The 22417-nt window shown below is 39.2% G+C and overlaps 1 protein-coding gene across 10 annotated transcripts in view; it reads left to right on the top strand.

Moving 5' to 3' along the window:
* The window catches only part of DOCK10 (dedicator of cytokinesis 10), a 236387-nt gene extending 214541 nt beyond the window's left edge, over positions 1–21846 (top strand). For 6 of the 10 annotated variants that reach the window (XM_074314113.1, XM_019736636.2, XM_074314110.1 and 3 more), the window contains 10 exons: positions 1375–1481; positions 3230–3352; positions 3485–3598; positions 10808–10954; positions 13155–13365; positions 14619–14809; positions 16739–16839; positions 17016–17154; positions 18411–18486; positions 21092–21302. In XM_074314113.1, the coding sequence (XP_074170214.1) occupies positions 1375–1481; positions 3230–3352; positions 3485–3598; positions 10808–10954; positions 13155–13365; positions 14619–14809; positions 16739–16839; positions 17016–17154; positions 18411–18486; positions 21092–21153 (1271 nt within the window). In that variant the 3' untranslated portion in view covers positions 21154–21302. Of the gene's footprint in view, positions 1–1374; positions 1482–3229; positions 3353–3484; positions 3599–10807; positions 10955–13154; positions 13366–14618; positions 14810–16738; positions 16840–17015; positions 17155–18410; positions 18487–21091 lie in introns of all 10 variants that reach the window. The other 4 variants (XM_019736633.2, XM_019736627.2, XM_019736634.2 and 1 more) reach the window with 2 other exon arrangements.
* Positions 21847–22417: the final 571 nt, after the last annotated feature.

Below are 22417 nucleotides of genomic sequence, written 5' to 3'. Positions count from 1 at the left end.
AGTAGTTTGCCATAATCAGAAGTGTCTGGACGCTGATGGTAACCACTTTGAGCACCTCTTGTCATTGCAGAAGTCAAACGTGACTTGTAGTCATCTTTGTTATCGGTATATATTGAGTACTACAATTTTAATAGTTTTTTCCTTTTTTAAAATCTGTATACTTGGCACCCTCTCTATTTGAAGTTCTCATTAAGCTTTAATGTTATGATGTTTCTACATCAAATAAGGAAATGATTCCTTCACTACAATATGTGCTTAATAAGAATATAAGTGAATATAGGCAATTCCAGAAAATACAGCTTTAATAATAATCACCATCCTGTGAGAAGTATGTCATGACTTTGCCTGCTACAATCAATTCTCATATATTTTAATATAATTACAGAAGGAATATCACTATAAAGAAGTAGGAAAGTAGAATATTTTAATGCAAGGATTAGATTGCAATAGTTATTATAATCTCTAACATGTTCAGGGGTGATAATTTAGTTGCATAACCAATGAGCTGATTATTAAAACTGAAAACATCCCACAAAAGCATTAAGTGTAACTTAAAAATCACATGCTCCATGCAAGGCACTGTGCTAAGTTCTAGACTGGCACTAGCTCTGTTAGTAACCAATAACAAGTCTGTGAGTTAGGTGCTATTGTCACAACCTGTTTACAAGTGAGCAGACCAAGAGAAGTTAAACAACCTGCCCCAGAGCTCATGGTTTCTTTGTGGTGGGGCCATAGTTCAAAAGCTGGTCTGTCACTCCAGGCTGTGCTCTAACTATTCATATTCCCCACCATTCAGATCCAATCCCTCCTCTGGGGACATTACCCATTATCAGCTGTTTTCATATGTAGCTGCAGAGCCAGGCCTATTTTAATATTGGTGGCCAAGATGCTAACACAAATTTAAGAAGGTTTCTAGATAAGGCAAACAAGTAAAAGTTAGTGAGTATTGAGCATTATCTTTAGAATGTACTGACCATGCTAGGTGTTTTCTCAAATATTAATGCTTTGAGTCCTTTCAGCCATCCTTTCAGATACCTATTAATGTCTCCAGTTTAACAAATAAGAGAAACGGGCTCAAAGAGGTGGATTAAACCAGAACATTGGAACTACATCAATCTACAGATCTTGTGTTCTCTCCAAAAGCCCATGCCAGCTTCTTATAGAAAATACGTGACCTGAAAATAACACAAATTATAAAAGGGTGACATTGGTTGCCTGGCAGAGAGTATTTATCAATAGTACCAGTCTAACCGTCTTGTGGACTGTGGGAGCTTTATAATATTACCACTTGTGATGTCATAAAGAAAGGCATGATTTATCCCAAGCAAGATTTGGCTCAAATAATAATGCTGTGTTTTGCTTGGTCCTCTCAAGGCATGTTCTCCATGGGCTGGCCGGCTTTCCTGAGCATTACCCCAAATATTAAAGAAGAAGGGGCAATGAAAGAAGATTCAGGAATGCAAGATACACCATACAACGAGGTGGGACTTAAATAATCTAGTGTACAGTAACTGAGTAAAAAGATGAATTGAATTGTAGCATTATACTAAATAGGGGGTAAAAAATCTTATTCCGACATCAAATGAAGTTACTACATAATATGACTGAGGCAAAATGAAGTGCAGGCTAAAATTAAGCTAAGATTAATTGATATCAGATGCCACTGATAAAGCATAATTTTCAATGGAAATTTAAACTGAATTTTATTTCTAAGATGGACCCAAATATCGATGCTCAGCTTTTTTATAAAATATAAAATCTCTAGTCCTTTGGTAAATGTGGTAAAGGATGCTGAGGTTTTTGTGAGCTGGTCACAACTCTTTTTTAATGTATTCAAAAGTTTATTTACACTTGAACAGAAAGGCTCACTAGTTTCTTCAGAAAACCTCCTTATGGAATACAAACCATGGTTACTTTTCACTAATAAAAAGAAGCTTTCTACTGGGGATAACTTAGCAACAATTCTGGTGGAGAAAATAGAGCTCCCCTCATCAAGTAAGTAAAATATTACAAAGGTTAATTTTTAAAAATCATAATATTACATAGGTTGAGAATAAAGATAGAAAAAACAAATTTTGGGATGTATTTTAATGAAATTTTGCGTGTAGTTCTACGTTAAGGTATACTGCAAATAAACAGCAAATGCAAATGCATATTTAGGTTATTTCAAATAATGTTTAATAATCTTTTCTTGAAAGACGTAGTTGAAACAATTCCAACAACATTATCTACTTTCTTTAGAGAGTATGTAATTTGATTCAGTTGAATATTTATTAAACCAGTAGTATATGTGAGGCATTGCGTTAAGGGTGGGATACAAAGATAAATAAGGCATAATTCAAAGAGTTTAGAACCTTGAGAAAGACAAAACTTCCTTCAGGGTGAGGAGTAGCCAGTCTGAGACCAGTAATTTATAGCCAGTAGCTATAAATCTAGGCATCATATATGGCTGCAATTAAAAGGGGAACAATTTTTGGTGTGTGAAAGTGGTAGGAATGGAGATGGATGGGACATAAATAAAAGTTCTCCAGACTTTGCACTGGGTCTTGACATTTGATAGGACTTGAAGGTCCCAATGAGAAAATCATGTTCTTATAGGTGCTGCAACACAACAGGCAGAAGTGTGAATTGAGAAAGGACTCTAAGAATGGTGTGGTATAGTGTGATATGGCCGAAGTGCAAAGTCAGTGGCAGGGAGCTGGGAACACTGAAAGGGAGCCTGGTGCCTGATTATGGAGCTCCTTGAATGCCATGCTAGAGAGTCCGAACAGCGGTTTAGACAATAGTGTGGAGTTCCCACAAAGTTTTAGGGCAGCGAAGACCTCATAATCAGATTTCTGTTTTAGAAAAAAGATTACTGGAGAGCATCATGTAAGACAACGTGGAGTGAGAAGACATTATCTAGAAGACTACTGCAGGGGTCTGGGAGTGAAAAAACAGGGTTTTGGTCCATCAGTGACAGTGGGAATGAAAAGAACTAGACAGATAGGAGGGCATTTCATAGATTTAAATTAGCAAGTTTGAAGGACTAATTAAGTATGGTAATTAGAGAAAGAGAATAATCCAAGAGGATGCCACAATCCTTTGCTGGCTATATGTAAAAGCCAGTAACAAAGAGAGGCAACACAGAAATCCCACTACGAAAAAAAGTGACAGTGCAACAGTTTTGAAACTAAGTTTCAGGGATGAGCTACAATGTAAAATCTTGCTTTGGTGTGGGGAACTGCAGAATATCCTGGTGGAGCAGCTGTACATGTGTGTGGAGTTTCTTTGGAAGTCGGAGAGATATGAACTCATTGCTGACGTCAACAAGCCCATCATTGCTGTCTTCGAGAAGCAGAGAGACTTCAAAGTAAGTTTCCAAGACCTAGACGTTAAAAATCCTGCTATAAACTGGTTGATTACTTACTACTTTCAAAAGTAGGAACTCCCTGTTTTTTATGTCAGCATCCTCTTCATGAAACCCTTCGATCTGTGGTTTCAGAAATTATCAGATCTCTACTATGACATTCACCGGTCGTACCTGAAAGTGGCAGAGGTGGTGAATTCAGAGAAGCGACTGTTTGGTCGGTACTATCGTGTGGCATTTTATGGGCAGGTAAGTTCACTGGAAGCTGCATGACCTATACATTCTACTGAGCAGTTGAATGTTGTCTTTTATTCTTTATGGGGCATCTAATTACATGTGCCAAAGGATTGCGGGGCTGTGAGTGTAGGTGTGGGTGTGTCTGGGTATATTTGAGTGTTTCTCTGGATGTGCGAGTCTGTATCTTTGTGCATAAGAATGTCCTGGGCAGAGAGCTCCAAGGATCTTAATACAGGTTGAATTAAAACAGTGATTTCTAACTCCTTGGAGAAAGAGGGCATTAATTTTTCAGCATCTTCTTCTTCCCAGTTCATTCTAAAATATCTAACTATAGGTTTGTGTCATATATTAACGGGAAATTAAATTGAGCATGTTTTAAGAAATGAAATTCATAGCATTCTAGGAAATAAACAATTCCTAGGGGCTCCACAAGTTCAAAGCCATGAACTTTTGGCTTTATAACATGCATTTTCCTTTCTCCACTTTCAAACGATCGCTACTTTAAGGCAGAACAGTATATGGCTGTTTTGTTTCCCATTGTGCCGGTCAATATAATTTTAAAGTTATCTTTCTCAGTTTACTGTGTAAACAGTGAACAAGATTGAAGTGTTAGCTAGCCATAGCATTGGCCCGAAAGTAAAGTAAACATATTACATATTAATTATGAATGTCTCTGGGCAGTGTTTTAAGTGGGATAAACCCAGGCACCATCCGGTTCTTTTCGGGAAGGCTTATAACACTATTGTATTTCAGCAGACATATTTCAGACTATTACTCTTGTGGAAAAACATTCCATTCTTGTATGTTCACAGTTGGAATGACTCTCAGCCCTCTCATTTTCTTTCTTCTTTTTTTTTTTTTCCTCCCTTCATATAAGCACTGTTGCACGTAGCTTCTTGTTCTCCTCAGAATATTTTAAAGCTCCAACAGAAGGCGTGAAATCCAGAATGGTCATTCTAGATCATTTCCCACTGAAGTCTCTTGAAAACCGTATTTTCCTGTAATCACCAAAGGCAGCTTAAAAACTAACTTTTGAATTAAAAAAATGATGGCTGCTCTCCACCTGGAATGGAGCATGTCCTGAGTAGCACTTACCATAAACACGTGTGGGGGACAGAGATGTGGGGAGACAGTCTACAGAAAGAAGCTAAATTTAGACATTTTGGGGGGTCTCTGGGAAACAATCTGAACTGTCTGATGCGATAGTGTATGTTGGGAAGAGAGAAATGGGGCAATCCACAAGGGGAGGAGAGAGAAAAGGAAATGCTATCTTGAAAGTCAACAGGAAAAAAAAAAAAAAAACAATTTTTGACCTTGCTGAAACATTAGCAAGAAAAACAGAAGGAAACCCAATCAGGAAGGGATGTGGGAGCTGAGGGGTTATCGGGGACAGACGAGGTCCCCGAGGAATGGCAGCACGGCAGTGGCAGGTAAGGCACACACTCAGACAACCTAGATTGGAGTCTACAACCCTCCAGGTGATCTTTCCGATGGAAGATGTAACTAACTGCCATTAATATGCTGGTCATGAAAACCTGATTGCCCACCTGGTAGTTTCTCCAACCAATATCTAAGATGCTGGCTACTGAAAAGGTGGGAACTAATTCAGCCACTTTCCAACTGGATTTTAATGCAGATGTTTACTCTTTTCTTCTTTTGGTCTTGATTGTTCCAGGCTGTGGTAAGTTCTCTCTCTCTCTCTCTCTCTCTCTCTCTCTCTCTCTCTCTCTCTCTCTCCATTTGCATGCCCTAATAATCCTCACACTTCCCTCCATATGGCGTTACTGAACCTTAACTTTTTTGTGCAAATCAACGCTTGGTACGAAGGTGGAATAATCCTGCTTCCGTTCACTTTGCAGTCATCCTGCATTTCTTCAACTAAACTGTATTTACTCCAGTTATGTGAATTACAAAAATGTATCCTTTATTTTTCATATGTAATATCTTCTATACAATTGCAGGTAGAGTCTGAAAACCTCCACACACAGGTACATATGGGCAACACATATTTGAAATATATGTGTAGGAGACTCAATTGGAGATTGTTCATTTCAGGCAACTGTGAGTTACAGCTGATTTAAAAAAAAGCATGGTGGTCAGAATTTCACGAGTCAGAGGGGTGGGCACCGTGCCCTTTTCCAAATTTGAGTCTCGTGCAGAAACAGGGCTCTCTATTGTGTTGGCTCTCTGAGCATTCTCAGAGGTGATGGTATTAATTCCAAATACAAAAGATGAACAGTGGACGAAATCTTTACCCGGTAGGTCAGGTTAAGTCTCCTGAGATGCAGAAAGAAGCAATGTAAGACATTTGGAGGACAAGCAAAGACAGAAATAACGTGCTAGTATCTAGTGCTCGGTGATACAATTTGCTTTGTGCTATTTTGAACCATATGAAATTGCCCATATTAAACAACTTTTTACTGGGGGAAAAAAAGAGCAGCTTCCTGTGATTCCACATAATTGTTTGTTGATTAAACTGGAAAGACAAATTCTTTCAATATCCACACATTGTCCACATTCAACTCGGCTTATCTGTCCATTACGTACTTTTTTGTAATTCTTTAAATCCCTCCCCACATCCATACCACATCAGAATTTTCTACCTTCACTTATAAATTTGGGTCATGGGTCCTTAACTAATCTACTAAAAGAATACTTGAAACCCTTATACTAAATAGACTGAGGGGGCAATGGGGAAGGATTGGGGAGCATTACTTTCAAATGACCTAACTTTGTTCTTTTTACAGATTTCTCAGTAAAGTGTGCTGATTGCACACCTGGCTTTCTCTTTTTTAATGCTGCTGCCACTGTTCTCAGTTGCCTTTTATTAAAAATTCCAACCTAAGCTTAAAAGACAAAGTGTTCTTTAAAATCTGCAGAGCTGAGTACATGCTGAAGCGTGATACTCTGTGAGCTCAAACCCAAGCTGCCTTTGAACAAGGAGATCTAATGGAGGTCGTCCTGAAAAGCAGCAATTTAGAGCCGCGGTCATCATTGTTCAAATGATATTCAAATACCTGTCCCAAGACACCCAATGGAGTGTGGGGACTATTATACTAAACAGGAGCAGGCAGTGCACGTCACTTGATGATAAATACCAAATAGATTTGAACATTCCCTTGAGCGTGTGCAGAATGAAGGTTTCAAAGATCTAAGATAAAGTCTTGAGTACCTAATCAGCATAATCCCTGTGGTCAAAAATAATTTCTTTTTCATGATGGCACTGAATGTTCCTGTAAAATTCACCTTTTAATGTCCAGATTGACGTGTCTTGCAATCATGTTACAAAGATTATGCAAATATCTTATGCAATAGACTGTTCGCCTCCACAGAGTCCTTTGCGTGAATCTTTTAGGGTCCCAGGTGGACGAGCGCTTTTATTTTACTGTATTGAAAAGAGTAGTTAATACATGTCTGCAATAAGCCAGACACTAGAGAACAAGTTGGAACTTCAAAAACTCAAATCTTGCCTAGCATGAATTTTCGAATGCAAAACCTGGCATCATTGCTTATGGAAATTTTATACAGAGCATCCCCAAAGGGTCCCTGAAGTATTCATTTCTGGGGTAAGGAGACAGCAGTAGTGCTCACATCAATGGTAATCAATGGAGTTCTTCAGCGCTGATATTTAGCATGACTGTAAGCAAGTGCGTGCACATTGCAAAACAAAAACAGCAGATGCCCCTGGAATCAATTAAGTGAAAGGCCTAGGGGACTTTTATTCCATTCACCAAAAGATGTAGACTCCTTGCTTCTCAGCCATGCCTGCATGGATAGATGCATCTCACAATCTTGATAGGACTTGGGAGGAGGTGGGAAAGTGACTGTAGTTTGTAAAGCTACCGTCTCTGTTTTGGGATGTAATACAAACTTCTGGCTCGCCACCTATATGAGAGTCACTGATATAGACTGTATATATATATATACATATATATAGTTGAGTTCATATTTATATGGAACCATCATTTCTCTGCACTCTTTTAGCTTTTCTTCTCTTAGCATTTAGCCTATTATTATTTTCTGTCCCATCGTTTATACATTAAATTTTGCTTTCTATGCTTTCCTTTGTTTGTGACCTTTAAGTCAGTTGTATATAATAATAGCAGGAGCATTTGTATTTGACATCCCAATAAAGATCCAGGGGATAGCAAGATTCTGAAGCACCTGCAAAAACATCTAAGAAGGAGTTAATGATTTTAGTTGTCAGTTTATTGAAGTACAGTTTTACCATAATCTATTGAAGTTTCATAATCCATGCCTGTTAAGTCTACTGACTCAAAGTCCTTCTTTAACTAGAATATATGTGGTTTCCTAACAATGACAAATCAGGGCGTTTATTGCACTGTAAAATGAAATTTTAAGAAAATCAGACTAGCAAGGGAAATGCGAAGGTCCCATTTCCCGTTGCCTTGAAACACAATCTACTCATCACCTTGGGGCTCAAATAAACCAGAAACTGCCCTAAGTTTTCATCACCTTGGGTCCCTATTTATAAATCATTTATTTCATAGACAGAGCTGCAATTGAAACCTTTAAGACTGTTCTGTGGTTCCATGGGCTTGGCTTTGATTGTTTCCTTGGGTAAAAGGTAAACATGCATTTCAGATATTTTCAGAACGCCATTTCTCTGGCTCCAAAAGCTCTTACACAATCCCTGGCAGACAGCAAATTGAACACTCTATTCTCCTACTCCAGTTCCTTTCTATTTTTATAAAATAGTCTCAATAGGTTTATGTCTCCATGCCAGAGAGAGAGAGAAAGAGAAAGAGAGAGAAAATAGATAGATAATAGACAGATTCAAATCACCATTTCTTTCTAATCAATCACTTACCAAAATATCAAAATGAGCATCAGTAGAGCTTTGTAAAAAGGGAAGTATAGCTTCTATGCAAGAGAAGCTGAAGGTATGTATTTTTAAGTCCTCAAAACTCAGTTAAGCTATTTTCCTCCATAAGAGCCAGAACACAAATTGCTTTTTTGACACAGAATTTTCTGCTTTATCATTGTCATCATCTTCATTCTCGTCCTCACAGCTAACACTCACCAGGGACCTACTCTGTGCCAGGCACTGTCCTTGGGACCTCCCAATAGATTTCCAAGTCCGTACTATTTCCCATCCTCCAGACCAAAGAGTAGGGATGAAAATCACAGGGCAACTAAGGCCATAATGGTCATGGTAACAACAATAAAATCTTGCTTCCCACATTCCTTCTCTGCTAACTCTGGATTCAGAATTTTGTTAGGGTAAAAACTTCCCAGTGAAAATGTTTCCTTGTGCTCGTTTTCACACTATGGTGAGAAAATCTTTTCTTGAGACTTGAAGACATTTTTGTCACTAAAATGGAAGTTGTAAATGTTGGTTTAGCCATTGCCCTGGGGAGATTCTGGTTGGTGGGCTCAGAAGTCTTATTTCTCTGATGTGTCAGTCTGTGACTTTTAGACAGCAGCAGAAAAAACATACCAGGCTGGAAGTCATAAGGGATGGGGCCAGACCTCACCACCCCTACAAAGTCTAGAGAAACCACAAGGAGCTGCTTTCCAAGCTTTCAATGTCATGCATCACTTTTTTTTTTTATTTTAAGCAGGTTAGGGTCAAGGTACTCACAACCAGCTACATGTGCCGTTGAACATTTCTCCAAAAATTGTTCAATTAAAAACAGTGTTATTAAAAACAATGGAATCATTTCCCGTTATACCTGGTGCAAATATACCTTTTTAAAATGTATGATCCCTAGAACGATTTCATTCACCTGTTTGTTATTTAATAAATGTAGAGTGACATCCCCCTAAAGACCAGGCATTGTGCTAAATACTAGACATACAATGTTGAACAAGACAGTTTCCTGACTGAAAAAAAGCCCAAAGTCATTCAGGGAGATGCACAAGAAAACAGGCAATTAATTACCTGCTTGACGACCTGTGCTGGTGAATGTGCCTGGTTTCTCGGCTTCTGCAAATGGACATTAGTTACAGCCCACTTATGATACAAAGTACACTGTTCGTGATGGTCAAATATACCAGGGTAAAAGTGCTTTACAAGTACAAAGTCACCATACAGATGTGAGTTTAATCATTATTTTTAGATCACCTCACATTAGGCATGAAAAAAATCCAGCCTGGTAACACTTGCTCCATGCATTTTGCATGTAATGGATATTATTTAAAGAGTCAAAAATAACATATTTTTTTAAAAGTACAGCTAAAAGTCTTTGTGACCTCCAGTATCTTTCTTTATCCAGCCCTCCAAAGTCATTTCCTTGGGGCAAATTCTGCTGTCAGGAGAAAGCAGATTCCTATGAGTTCTTAACTCTAGACCTAATCTAGTATTCTCAAGGCACATGTGTCCCCCAGGGAAAATGCTCTGTGTCTCTTCAAAGAGACGGAATTATAAAGACTGCACCTCACTTTATTATCTGCAGATAATGGAAACTTCCCTTCCCCCTGTTTCAAACCAGACAAATAAATTAATAGAAACTAAAACTTACTTGTGTATAAAAATGATGACACTGTTACTTTACTACTTTCAATCCTGTAAGGCCTAGCTCTGCATGAATGTAAGAGATCTAGTGAAATAAATGAAATTATGAAACTGCATATAAGTCAAGTTGCATCAGGCCCCTGATGATAACAATGTAAAGTTATTTTTAAAATAACAGGACTTGGGAGCATATACCACATGTAATTTCTGTGATAACAATTGTTGCGGCTTTTCATCTAAGCTGACGTGGGGGTGCATATCACCCCATTTAGATACCTTTAAATGCCCTACAATGTTTCCTGTGCAAGCTTCAAAGACTTTTAGATGAACCTTGTTAAAAAGGTCTCTGTGAAGATCTTTGGAAAATGCTTTTTGGAAAATGACAAAAATTACTCCAGACTCTGTGTTCTACCCCAGACTGCCACATGAGGGCATTCTTTGCCCAAAATACGTGCAAGCAAATATTGCCATTTATTTCCACCAATAGAGAAAATACGTGTAAGATATCTCATGAGGGTCTTTGGCTTGGCCAGGGAGTATTTCCATTAATGACTGATTCTAACATGATATTTTGTTTTCTTCACTTGATTTTTCTCTGATTTTGATTTTATAGGGTGCTAATCAATGGCTTGGATGTCAACCAAGACTGGATATATTGTCCAAGTAAATGGCTTTTGTTTTGCTTGTCATGTGCAATTGCAGTACTCTAATAAAATGGATGGTTCATTATGTGTCTTCCATAGGGTTTTTTTGAAGAAGAAGAAGGTAAAGAGTATATTTATAAAGAGCCTAAACTGACAGGTCTCTCTGAGATTTCCCAAAGACTGCTCAAGCTTTATGCAGATAAATTCGGAGCAGACAACGTGAAGATAATCCAGGATTCCAACAAGGTAAAGGAAAACCAACATACCAACATTCATGCAAATGTGAAGAACTGACTTAATTTCAGTCTTTTTTAAATTCTTAAATTATATTTATTAAAGTTTTTATTTTCTGCCTGACTACGCAAAGTAAACTACCTAAACTATTTTACTATTTTGGGTGTTTTGCCTGTTTGCTTATTGGTTGGCCAATTGGTGATTTCCCCCTTTTTTTTTTCCCCAAAAACATTGTATGTGTTTATTTGAGTAACCTTTAGGTAATCATAGAAATGTCTTTCTAAATTCTCTACTTTTCGGATAGATAATATGCACTTGTATAGCAACCAAAGAGTTAAAGTGATTGAGTGAAAGCAAAATAGTATTTATTCTGTTATGGAGGTCTTCCTGGGTCATACCAATTTTGAAATCAATCCTCTGTGATAGTAGCAGAGTTGCTGGTTACATCATATTAACCTATAAACATCTAATTAACCTCGTGGCTCCAGAAAGCAAATGCTTACATCCTCTGATTAGATTACTAAGAATCCTCTAATATGCTTTCATTCCTTTAGCCAACCTCTATTAGGCACCTACTGCATGCCAGGCCCAGAACTAGGAGCTGGGGCACACAGCGTCTCTTCCATCCAGAGCTCACAGTTCACTTGGGGCTAAGAAGAGAGGGATGTGTGCAAACAGCTAATTAAATAGAGGGCAATGAAGTACCGCAGGAGACATGGTGCAGTTCGTCCAGGGAAAGCTCAGGGCAGGGAGATCCCTGACCAGCTCATTCTTGGTTAGGGAGTGCTTCACGGAAGAAGTGATATTTGAGCTGGATATTGTAGGGCGAGAAAGTATTTCCTGGAAGCAAAGGGTATTCTAAGCAGCCCCGCATATGCAATGACAGGGAAGAATGAAATGGGGCGGTGTGTTTAGAGAATGGCAGGTCTTTGAAATACAAGTTGGGTAGAAGAGTGTGGCAAAAGAAGGGGATTGGAAAAGCTGGTTTGCACCCAATTGTATAGGCCTCTATTGGCCCGCAAAAGAGGTCTTTTTTGCCCCCTGTCCTCTTTTAACAAAGCTAGTATTTGGAGGAGTCTGGGCATGATATCACTGGGTCCTGGCAGAAGTTGTCACAAATGTGTTCATCATTCTCCTCCTTAGCTTGAAAGGCACAATTCCCTTCCCCGTAAAAGTGGATAGAGCTACCATTGTCACAGTGGCACTCCTAAGTAGAATTATGGACAGAGTTCCTAATAGGACAAGAAAAATGCCAAATTTGATACCAGAACTGGAGTCCTCATCCCACCATGACACCACTTATCTGCTGGTGATCCATGTTGGGAAATTAGGTGGCCACTCTGAGCTGCCTTTTTTTTTAATCTATAAAATGGTTACAATTATACTTATGTTACAATGTAATTATTAGTATTACAAATAAGTTCATGGGTTTCCTCAAATCTCTGGAACTGATTAAGCAGTAGGTGAGTAAATGGATGGGGAAAAATGGACTAGGTTTGAAAATTCTTCAAGGAATCGTTAGAAAAGAGGCTGAGAACCATCTCTTCCAGCCTTGAAGGAAAGATAGCAAGAGCAATTCTCTGGCTTTTGTTGGGACCCCCAGCCTGTCTTCCTTGCTATTTGTCAAGCCTGTTCACCAGACCACAGGTAGTAAAGAGATAAGAGAAGGTGTTAAAGAAATTGAAAATAAAAATACCTGCAAAATGTGATAGGCTAATCAGTCAATCTGCTAAACAGACAAGAAATTTTCTTTCACATTACAAGCCTAGAGCTGATGGCCCCAGTCTAGGTACATAGCTGGAGAGGAGGAGAGGAACAGAGAGATGTATTTTCCACTCGCAAGAAGCTTGTATTCCAGACAAAGGTGAGGACATTCATTACAGAAGAAAAAGAAAATAAAGGATTAAATAATATGCCACAGCCAGGTACTTAGGTTTTGAAGAGCCTCAGCTACTTAGCGAGCTGGCGCCAACCCTACCTCTACCACCATCTGGCTGCTCGCCCACAGTCCAGGCAGTTACTCTTTCTGTGGTCCCACCCACCTCTGAAATGATACGATGGCCCATTTTTCTCCACAGGGAGAAGGACGGCACCCCTTCCCCCCTGCCCCCGCCCCAGGAGGCCAGATAAGGAAATGCAGTGCTTCCTGTGTTTCTTTCAGGAGTTCCTTAGGGTTCACCCCTCTCTCTTTCACCATAATGTGTTCACACAGGTAAACCCCAAGGAATTGGACCCCAAATATGCCTACATCCAGGTGACCTATGTCACGCCATTCTTTGAGGAAAAGGAAATAGAGGACCGGAAGACGGATTTCGAAATGCACCATAACATCCGCCGTTTTGTCTTTGAGACGCCCTTCACGCTGTCGGGCAAGAAGCACGGAGGTGTGGAGGAACAGTGCAAGCGGCGGACCATCCTGACAAGTAGGTGCTGGCCTGCCGCCGAGCAGCCAGCGTGAGCACTTGCTCCTGCGAAGGTCCCTTCATTGGGCTTGACTAGGGAAAACCAAGGCCTTTCAATCTTGCAAGTGGAAATATGCAAACTTGGAAATGTGTCCCAGTAAGACTAGATTTCCCCTTCTTTATTCTCTGTAAGAGGGAGACCCTGCAGAAGTCAACCAGAAGAGAAACTGTCGGTAGAGTTTGTTTACACACGTCTTCCCTTTAGATCTTAAAGTCGTGAAGGTCATGGTGTGTGTCTTGGGAAAGGCACTCTCAACGTGCCTCGCCTCTCTCCCGACATTGACCCTCACTTACGTCAGGGTTTGCAGCTCTCACACTTGTGTGCTTTGGGGCAAGACCCTCAACTACTCTGGAATTCAGATTTCTTGTCTGTAAAATAAATGCAGAAGACAACCTCTAGCATCCCTTCCAGTACTGTCTAGATCTATTCTGTGAGGTAGTTGTTCCTTCATTTATTCAACAAAGTTTTAAGGAGTGCCTACTAGGTGTTGGATTCTGTTCTGGCAACTCAAATAGATAAAATACGATTCTTGCCTCAAGGTGCTCACAGTCTGGTAGGAGAAAAAGCCAAGTAAAGTAAGGATTTCAGATGAGCACAGGATGAGAAATGAAATGGGAACATGGGAGAGGGACTCCTACGGCAGACTGAGGGGGAAGATGAGCAAAGACATTCTGGAAATGATATCTAAGTCCGAGAGAAGCACAGTCCTGGCTTATGCTGTAGGTAGATAAATAGCAGGGACATTCAAGTGGAGGGAAACATTTACCTTCAGTAAATTTTTCCAGAACTCTTGTAATTAAAAAAAAAAAAAAAAAAATCACAAAACTATTATAACATATGCTATTCAGTATATGTTTAAGCATTCTTTATCGTGGTATAGTGTAGTTTTTAATTAGAATTACAAGTTGTGGTGAAAGCTATCATCTTTTCCGTGTTTAAAGAGTCTAAAAAAAAGGTCTTAATCCTGCCCTGAGAATGAGGACATGGCTAGTGAAGCGTGGAAGAACATGCAAGCGAAAGTAGCTGAGGCACAAGTTAAAAGGTGTGAGAGTGCCTGGCACATCGGACAAAAAATAACTCGCGTACACAAAATATGCAGGAGGGAATGTGCTGTGTGCAAAGGGAAGCTGTGGGACCATCTAGACCCTCAGGGGAACTCTTGACTCTTCACTCACCTGCAAACTTTCAATCCTCTTGTATTGCTCTTGTGCAGCGAGTCACCTGTTCCCCTATGTGAAGAAGAGAATCCAAGTCATAAGCCAATCAAGCACAGAACTGAATCCTATTGAGGTGGCGATTGACGAGATGTCCAAGAAAGTTTCTGAGCTTAATCAGCTCTGCACAATGGAAGAAGTGGACATGATCAGACTGCAGCTCAAACTCCAAGGAAGTGTCAGCGTGAAGGTAAGCATTGCCCAGAACTGAGATGTGCGTGGCTTGTAGAACCTGGTGTAACACGCCCTGGAATTTTTTTTACAAGGGGTATGAGACATTTTTTGTGTTGGTAATACCATGCAACACCTTTACATGAGTCTTTATAAAATTTTGTTTCATTGTAAATGCACAGTGACGGTGCTCCAAACACCTAGAGATAAGCCTTTCTTAACTTTAGCTGAAATAAATTTCTTCTTCCTCAACCCTCCTTTCCCATCTTTTCTGGATAAACTATGTTCTATATCCTAAATTCTAACAAATGTATTAAGTAACAAATGTGGCTCTCTTGTAAATATCTGTCATGAAGAGCTTTATACAACTGTTCAAAAACAAAATTTTTTAAATGTTTATTTATAAAATGTGCATCAATATTTATCTATCAGAGTCCTAATAGGAAGCAGATGTCCTGCTCATAGTGGGTATTAAAGAAAATATAATAAAAGACTATTTGCAAAAGTATAGAGGTATTTAGGAAAACCAACAAAGGCAGGCACAGGGGCTAGCAGGACTGGGGCTGTTACCCTTCCCAGACCTGAAGATTCAGGGAAAAGAAGAATCATTGGAATCAGAAAGAGAGCTGGGAGAGCCAGCTGATGACAGACACACAGACAGGTGGCCTCTGCGAGAGGATTACAAGAAGGAAGGCTGGGGCTTTTAATATCCAGTTGGGGCTGAGACTAGAATATGAGGTGAGCAAGGCACTCACCTTGAGCACAACATTTAAGGGAGCTTCAAAACACTCAGTCATCAAGATGAAATAATATTGTAATGCAATATTTTCAAAAGTCAAAAATAATTTCAAAAATCCATAAAGAACAAAATATTAAAATTTTAGCTAAAGGCAGGCCAGTAGCAGTGTCACATGGAGCTATATTGGAACCTGAGACAAAAGGAAAAATCAGTAACGTTGATCCAGATACTGACCTGGTTCCACTCTTCCCTGCTCTCTCCTTGTCTGCGTTCCCCATGGCCAACTCAAAAATAATAATAATAATAATAATAATAATAATAATAATAATAAAATTTTTAGAATCCAATGGTGAAAGAACCATTATTGTACTCCAAACAGGATAGGTTCCCTCAGCACAGAGCTGAGCAGAGGAAAGTGGGGACTGGATGTGGAGAAGCAGAAAAATGCATCCAGTACTGTTTACTGATTCTAGCACAGTGGCGATGCCTGGTAATCACAGACGTCTGAAGACAGCGCCAATACATTGTTCTCTTCCTTCTTCTTTTACCTGACTCGTTCCAAGCCCCACAGTCACACTGAAAGATTATGAACACTAAGGAATATGGACTCTTTCACCAGTGTGAGCCTGCTTGTGTGTGGGAGTGGGACCAGGAGCCGGCATTGTGGCTCATTCAGCAAATCTGATAAGTGCCTCTTGGGCCAGAATCTAAGCCAGATTGCCAAGTGGAATACAATAGGACAGTAATTCCCAGGGCGGTGTGCACACGACTACCTACATGGAATGTCTTTTATTAATAGCTATGTGTTTCTTTAAATGTTAATAGAAAGAAAAAAAAACTAGCACATCAAACATTGGATTTCACAGATGTTGAACTTAAGTGTATTTAAGTAAGTAAAAGGGAGTCTAGTTTTCAAATATATTAAGAAAATAATAGTAGAAGTAGTATTTGGATATGGCGAAAGGAGCAATGGCGGACAAGTGACTGAACTTCAGATGGTGGTGAAATATTGATCTCAATTGCTCCCTTTAGCTTATTGACCAGTTAGGGGACAGCCAATAAGATGGATAACAGATGAGTAGACTGCAATGTGAGAGAATTGGGGTGCCATGTGATTTGTGCACAAGTGGCTACTCCTTCCAGTGGTGGAGAAGGCTTCTCCCTGGAGAAGGTGGGATCCTCCTCCGCAAATCCTCTTCTCCCCAATAGGTTAATGCGGGACCTATGGCCTATGCACGAGCTTTCCTTGAAGAAACCAATGCAAAGAAATACCCTGACAACCAAGTAAAGCTTTTGAAGGAAATCTTCAGGTGAGCTTTTCTTTGTTGGAATGTTCTTCCTTCGGCACCTCAGACAGGGAGTCGTGAATTCCCCCAGGAAGCCACCTGCCCAACCCCCTTCTGGGTGGCAGAGTCTGTCAGCAGACTGACTTTGAGTTGCCCTTTTCTGAGGCCAGTTGTTAACTTGCTTATTGCTGCCACAATAGGCAATTTGCAGATGCGTGCGGGCAGGCCCTTGATGTCAATGAGCGCCTCATCAAGGAGGACCAGCTGGAGTACCAGGAAGAACTGAGGTCCCATTACAAGGACATGCTCAGCGAACTCTCCGCAATCATGAACGAGCAGGTGAGGCTTTCCTTGGCGTGGCCCCAGCTGTCCAATAGGGGAAAGTGCCTATTTTATCCCCAATGCCAAAAGGACTGGAAAGTCTCTTACTGGCTGTTGAAATCACTGTACCTTATATGAACACCAGGCTGCTGAGTTGCTCAAGGGGTATAATATCCCTTGCCTCAAAGCAGAGATCAGGTTGGAGAGAAAGCTCTAGGAAAAGATGAGAACCCAGATGCTTTCCACAGTTTGCAGAGATGTTTATGCAAACCAGGTGAGCTGTTAGTTTTCTACAACAGATGGGCCCTATTAGACACCAAGGAACGTTGGGTGGCATTCCCACTAGGGTTTGCTACCACTGCAGTCACCCTGACTTAGGACCTCACAACCCCAGGCTGTAGTGTGGAGTTCCACATTTCTGCCACTAGGGGTCTCTGCACCATACTCAGAAAGAACACCAGGACTAGTGGCCTTTTAAGGTCAAGATGGCCTCCGAAAGATGTGCAGAATTGGGATAGAACTCAATCTCCCACCCACAAGCAAGTCATCCATGATTTCTGGTATGTTCTATAAGGGTGTGCACAAAATATGGGCATTCAATAATCACAGTACTTTTTGAGGTGCTGAGAATCAAATAGTAGAAAGCCAAGTGCTGCTCCTTTGGTTTCCCAGTATACATCAACCCCCACATGCTACCTGACAGCTCATCACTCGTGGTCCCCTTCAGGAGTTAGATGTGTTCTTTACAGACTAATTGAGGGGGAGAACTTGAACTAATCTCCAAATAGTGCCTCATGTATAGTAGCTACTCAGTAAACATTAGTTCCCCTTTCTTTCCTAAAATGGCCTGGCACTATCAACACTATTCACGAAACATGAAATGTGTTGTATGAATCTTTAACTGCATTTCCTATATATGTTTCTTTTTGCTTCTTTTCCATCTCCTTCTACCCACATTTTAAACCCTCCATTGAAGCTGGAGAAAGAAATGGTTAATTGACTTATGTTGGAGAGAATTAATCTCCCTGGATAGGATTCCTAGTGGAGGGAGTATTTGGTTTGGGAGTATTAAGAAGCTGATGGGAATTAATACTCAGGAGAGATAAGCCTTGATAGCATGGGGAAATCATAATTCTGAAAGTGAAGCAAAAAGAACAAACAGTGAATCTGAAAGTTGAAAAAGGAGGTGAAGAAATACTTGTTTCCCACTGTGAATTGTGTCTGACCTTGAAACCTTGGGCAAAAATGCTTTTCTCTTTTTTTTTCCCTGGCAGCTCTGTTGCGGTCCATGTATATACAACTTCTATTCTTCTGTGTCTAGTATTTCCCTCAGTACTGTAAGCAAAAGTGGTATGTTTTTCTTTCCTTATGTCTACTCTGTCCTTTGTGGTCTTCAGGTCTACCTATCTCTTCTTAGCTGTTCATTTTCCCCAGACACTTCCATAGTGGGTAGTGTTTGCTAAGTTTTTATTGAATTAGAACAACTTTATTTCTCTTTCAAGGTAGGTCAATATGAAAAATAGCCTAGTGATCAAAGCTAAAGTTAGCTTTTAAAAAGAAAAGTCATACTATAGCAGCTTCTAAAATACATTTGAGCTCATTTGTATCCAAAACAAAGATTCACAATATTCCAAAATGTTAAAACAAAAAGACGAAGAAAGACAAGGACCAGGTGATTAAGTGGAGAGCAAAATGCTTTCTTTCCCAGAAAACTTTTGCTAAGAGAAGCAAAATGTGACCCTGTACTTCCTGCAAACTGATGCAAAGAAAAGAAACTGATGGATTGGACAGGTCTTGTTAGTCAGTAAGAGAAACAGATCTGCTGGCAGGAAAGATAAACTTTCTCCTGGCCCTAAGCTTCTACGGAGAATTGTCTTTATATGTGGGACAATGATCACAACATATATAATATCATCAAAAACAGTGTCCTTTAAAAATGATTTATTATATGGCCATTCCACATTTCCACCTTAGATTAAAATGAAGATAAAATATTAACTTCTAACTCCGTAGAGAAGATTTTAGAGGAGGAACTATTTCATTGATAATTATCAATCATAAGTATAAATTATCCACAGTAAAACTCTAAGTTATTTACAGCAAAATAAGCTACTTTCATGATTATCATTCATCAGTGCTTTGAATTGGTTGTAATGAACAATTTCCTGAAATCAGAAATAGCTAGCAGAAAGTGGGGGTTTATAAAGACCACAGTATTAAAAAAAATGGATATTTATTTCATTTCATGTTTATAATAAAAAACTTTTGTTTGCTGCTTCTCCCAATTTTTTTAATGAAAAGGTATCTGACCATAAGGTTTGGATTTGAACTTTAGTGGAGAGAAAAGCAGTCAAATCTTTGCATAATACTGTAATACATGAATGAACCATAATCCGTAATGTATGAAGACCTCCACGTACCTATGTATTCATGTACATATTCTGGAAATAGGTACATACATAATTACAGTGATGAGAGAAATTATACCATTGGACTTTTTAAAATAGAAACAGTTGAAATGGATAGACAGACATTTTTATATTCCTATAAATATAAAAATAGAAATAGAATTAATTATGCATTTCACTCCAAGAGTGTCCAGAAAAGTCTTAGCTCAAAGGGCATTCTGAAACCATCTGTTTGGTGAAAGAATCTTCAGTATAAGGAAAGAGATGTAACAGATAAAATGGATGCTGGTGTGCCAAATGGAATTGTTAAGATGACATAGTTTTAGTTGTTAGAGTGATAGGCAGGCAGTAATTACCCTTATAGGCAGCCAAAATGCCACACTACTGTGTTTCCCAGAAAATAAGACCTAACCGGAAAATAGCCCTAGCATGATTTTTCAGGATGACATCCCCTAATGTGTCTTTTGGAGCAAAAATTAATATAAGACCCGGTCATATTTTGGGGGAAACACAGTATTTTACAAATAGCCAAAAAGCAAAAGCCCCCTTGGACTGAAGTCAAATAATACATATAAGTATCTGGATGAAACATAAATATAAGATGCTCATTTGGAGTCTGTTTCAGCATGTATAAGGCTGACAGCATAGTAAAGTCAACAGTGGTAATGGATATCAAATATAAATTACAGAGAAAGGAACAGATCTACTCTGTGACAGTTGGTGGCAAGCAGGTGAGATGCAAACTTAGAGTTTCACATACTCTTTGGACATATACTCTGCTTAATTATTACTTTGCCAAATAATTAAGCGGCACTTACGACATTGAGCATGAGGAGAATGAGTTGGTACTATAGGCTACTGGGATGCTGGGTGCTCTGCGGGCACAGAAGTGGCACTCCTACCTTGGAAGAGGGGTAGAACTAAAGCATGGTAATGTGTGGAGTTAGTGGGACCATCTTCCTAACTAGAAGTTTAAATATTCATTAAGTAAGTCTCTTCTACACAGAGATACATTTTAGAGGTGCCTGGGGTTTTCGTTATTGTTAACTGGGTTTACATATCATGATTTCAACAGATCTGACAGGACAGTATTATTTAGGCATATTAACATTATTTTCAAAAGTCAAATAAGGTTAAGGTATATATTTTTCTCAAATTTCCACTAAGTCAAACATTTAAATGAGGTTTTAGATGGTCCCCTTTTTCGGTAGATGTTGACAATGTAAATTAAAAACTTTTAGAATAAAATAAAATCCTGGAACTACTCAGATACATCCATAAGTTTCATTTAAAGATTTGTAAATTTTTATCTGGTAGTTGAAGAGTACTGTGACGCTACTTTAAATCTTGCCAAAATGGCTATGACACAGGCTTCAAAAAAATTCTTCAGATCTACTTGGATAAATGCATTTTCAAAATATTCAGATTACCTGTGGGGAACAAGAAAAAAAACATCATTGATCTAGGTTTTCATTTGTTTGGAGATATTAACAGGAACTTCTCTGTTACTGTGTTCTTTTCGTTGTGTTGCGTTTTGTCCTGTTAAGATTTTGTACAGGGACGACCAGTCAAAGCGCGGAGTGGAGCGAACCTGCTCTCGAGTAATTAGCAGGACAACGCCAGCTGTGCCCACCGTCTCGGTCTCACCCAGTGCGGAAGTTTGAAGGAACGTCTGCACCATCAGACACACCTCTCAGAAGACATTCTGAAATTGCAGCTCATCTCTGGAAGAGAAAGATAGATTTAATTTATTTGAAGTTTTTTTGATGTTAATATTTTTCTTTTTTTACCTCACTAGCTTGAGAATTTTGCCAATCTCCACATGTGCATATTTCTTATGATTTGTTTTCCCCTTTTGAGCATTGTTGAACAAGCCAAGCTGAAAATTTGCCGTGAAATTCCAATGAATGTGCAGCTTAAAAGTAAATCATAAGTTTGCTGTCAGTTACAATATGTTCCATACCAAGTCCTAGTACACATATTTTAAAGGTCAAAGTGAATGTTTTTGTAACATTTAAGCATATTTCAAATGTAAATAGGAAATTGTAAAATATAAGATTTTTACCAAATTTAAAAGAACCTTTTTAGTTGATACTTATGACAGTGCTAAGATTATATGAATAACATTTCAAATACCATTATATTAAAATATTTGTGTATGTGTACAAAAGTGTTGATAAATACTAATCTTTAAAGTTTGTGGAGTTACTTTATTTGTAATATATGCGCTCTTAAAAGCAACGGGGTGTGAAATTATGGAAGTATTTTGTTGTTAATAGAAATAAAAAATACAGTTACTTTGCATTTGTTTCTTCTTGATGAGTTGCTACTAAAATTGGTTCACTGGGCAGGGACATCTGCTGAACGCCCACCTGACATATACAAGTACTACGTATGATGACTTATCAAGAAGTTAGGGAAAGGACTCAGACCTCAGCTGGGCAGTTCCTCCAAAACAATCAACTAGACAGGCCAGAGATTTCCAAACCTAGGCGAGTCTGAGTGAGAAATGCATTTGTCGTGTTAAGGTGCCTGAGATTCATGGATCGTTTGTTATTGCAGTTTTATGAGTTTATTCTAGCTGATCTGTATTTTCGTCAAAATTGTGACTGATGTGCAGCCAGGTTTGGGAACAACTGACACATTCTACTTCCCTTCCCCAGCTGCCTCCCTCCTCCAGCCAACACCAGCAGCTGTACAACTAAATGGAGCTGCTTCCAGATGCAGAAGGAAGCTCAGGAATGTCATTGATACCTACTTCAGCAGCTATTCCCAAGGCCCAGCCTCAAATCAGGAGACTTGAGCTGAGTTCATCTTTCTACTCTGTAAGTCCATTGGCCAGAATGAGCACATGCAGGCCAGAAGGGAGGACA

Source organism: Rhinolophus sinicus, linkage group LG01 (genome assembly GCF_036562045.2).
Source record: "Rhinolophus sinicus isolate RSC01 linkage group LG01, ASM3656204v1, whole genome shotgun sequence".
Classification (NCBI taxonomy): domain Eukaryota; kingdom Metazoa; phylum Chordata; class Mammalia; order Chiroptera; family Rhinolophidae; genus Rhinolophus; species Rhinolophus sinicus.
The sequence above is the reverse complement of the archived record's forward strand: the minus strand, read 5'-3'. Positions and strand labels throughout refer to the sequence as shown.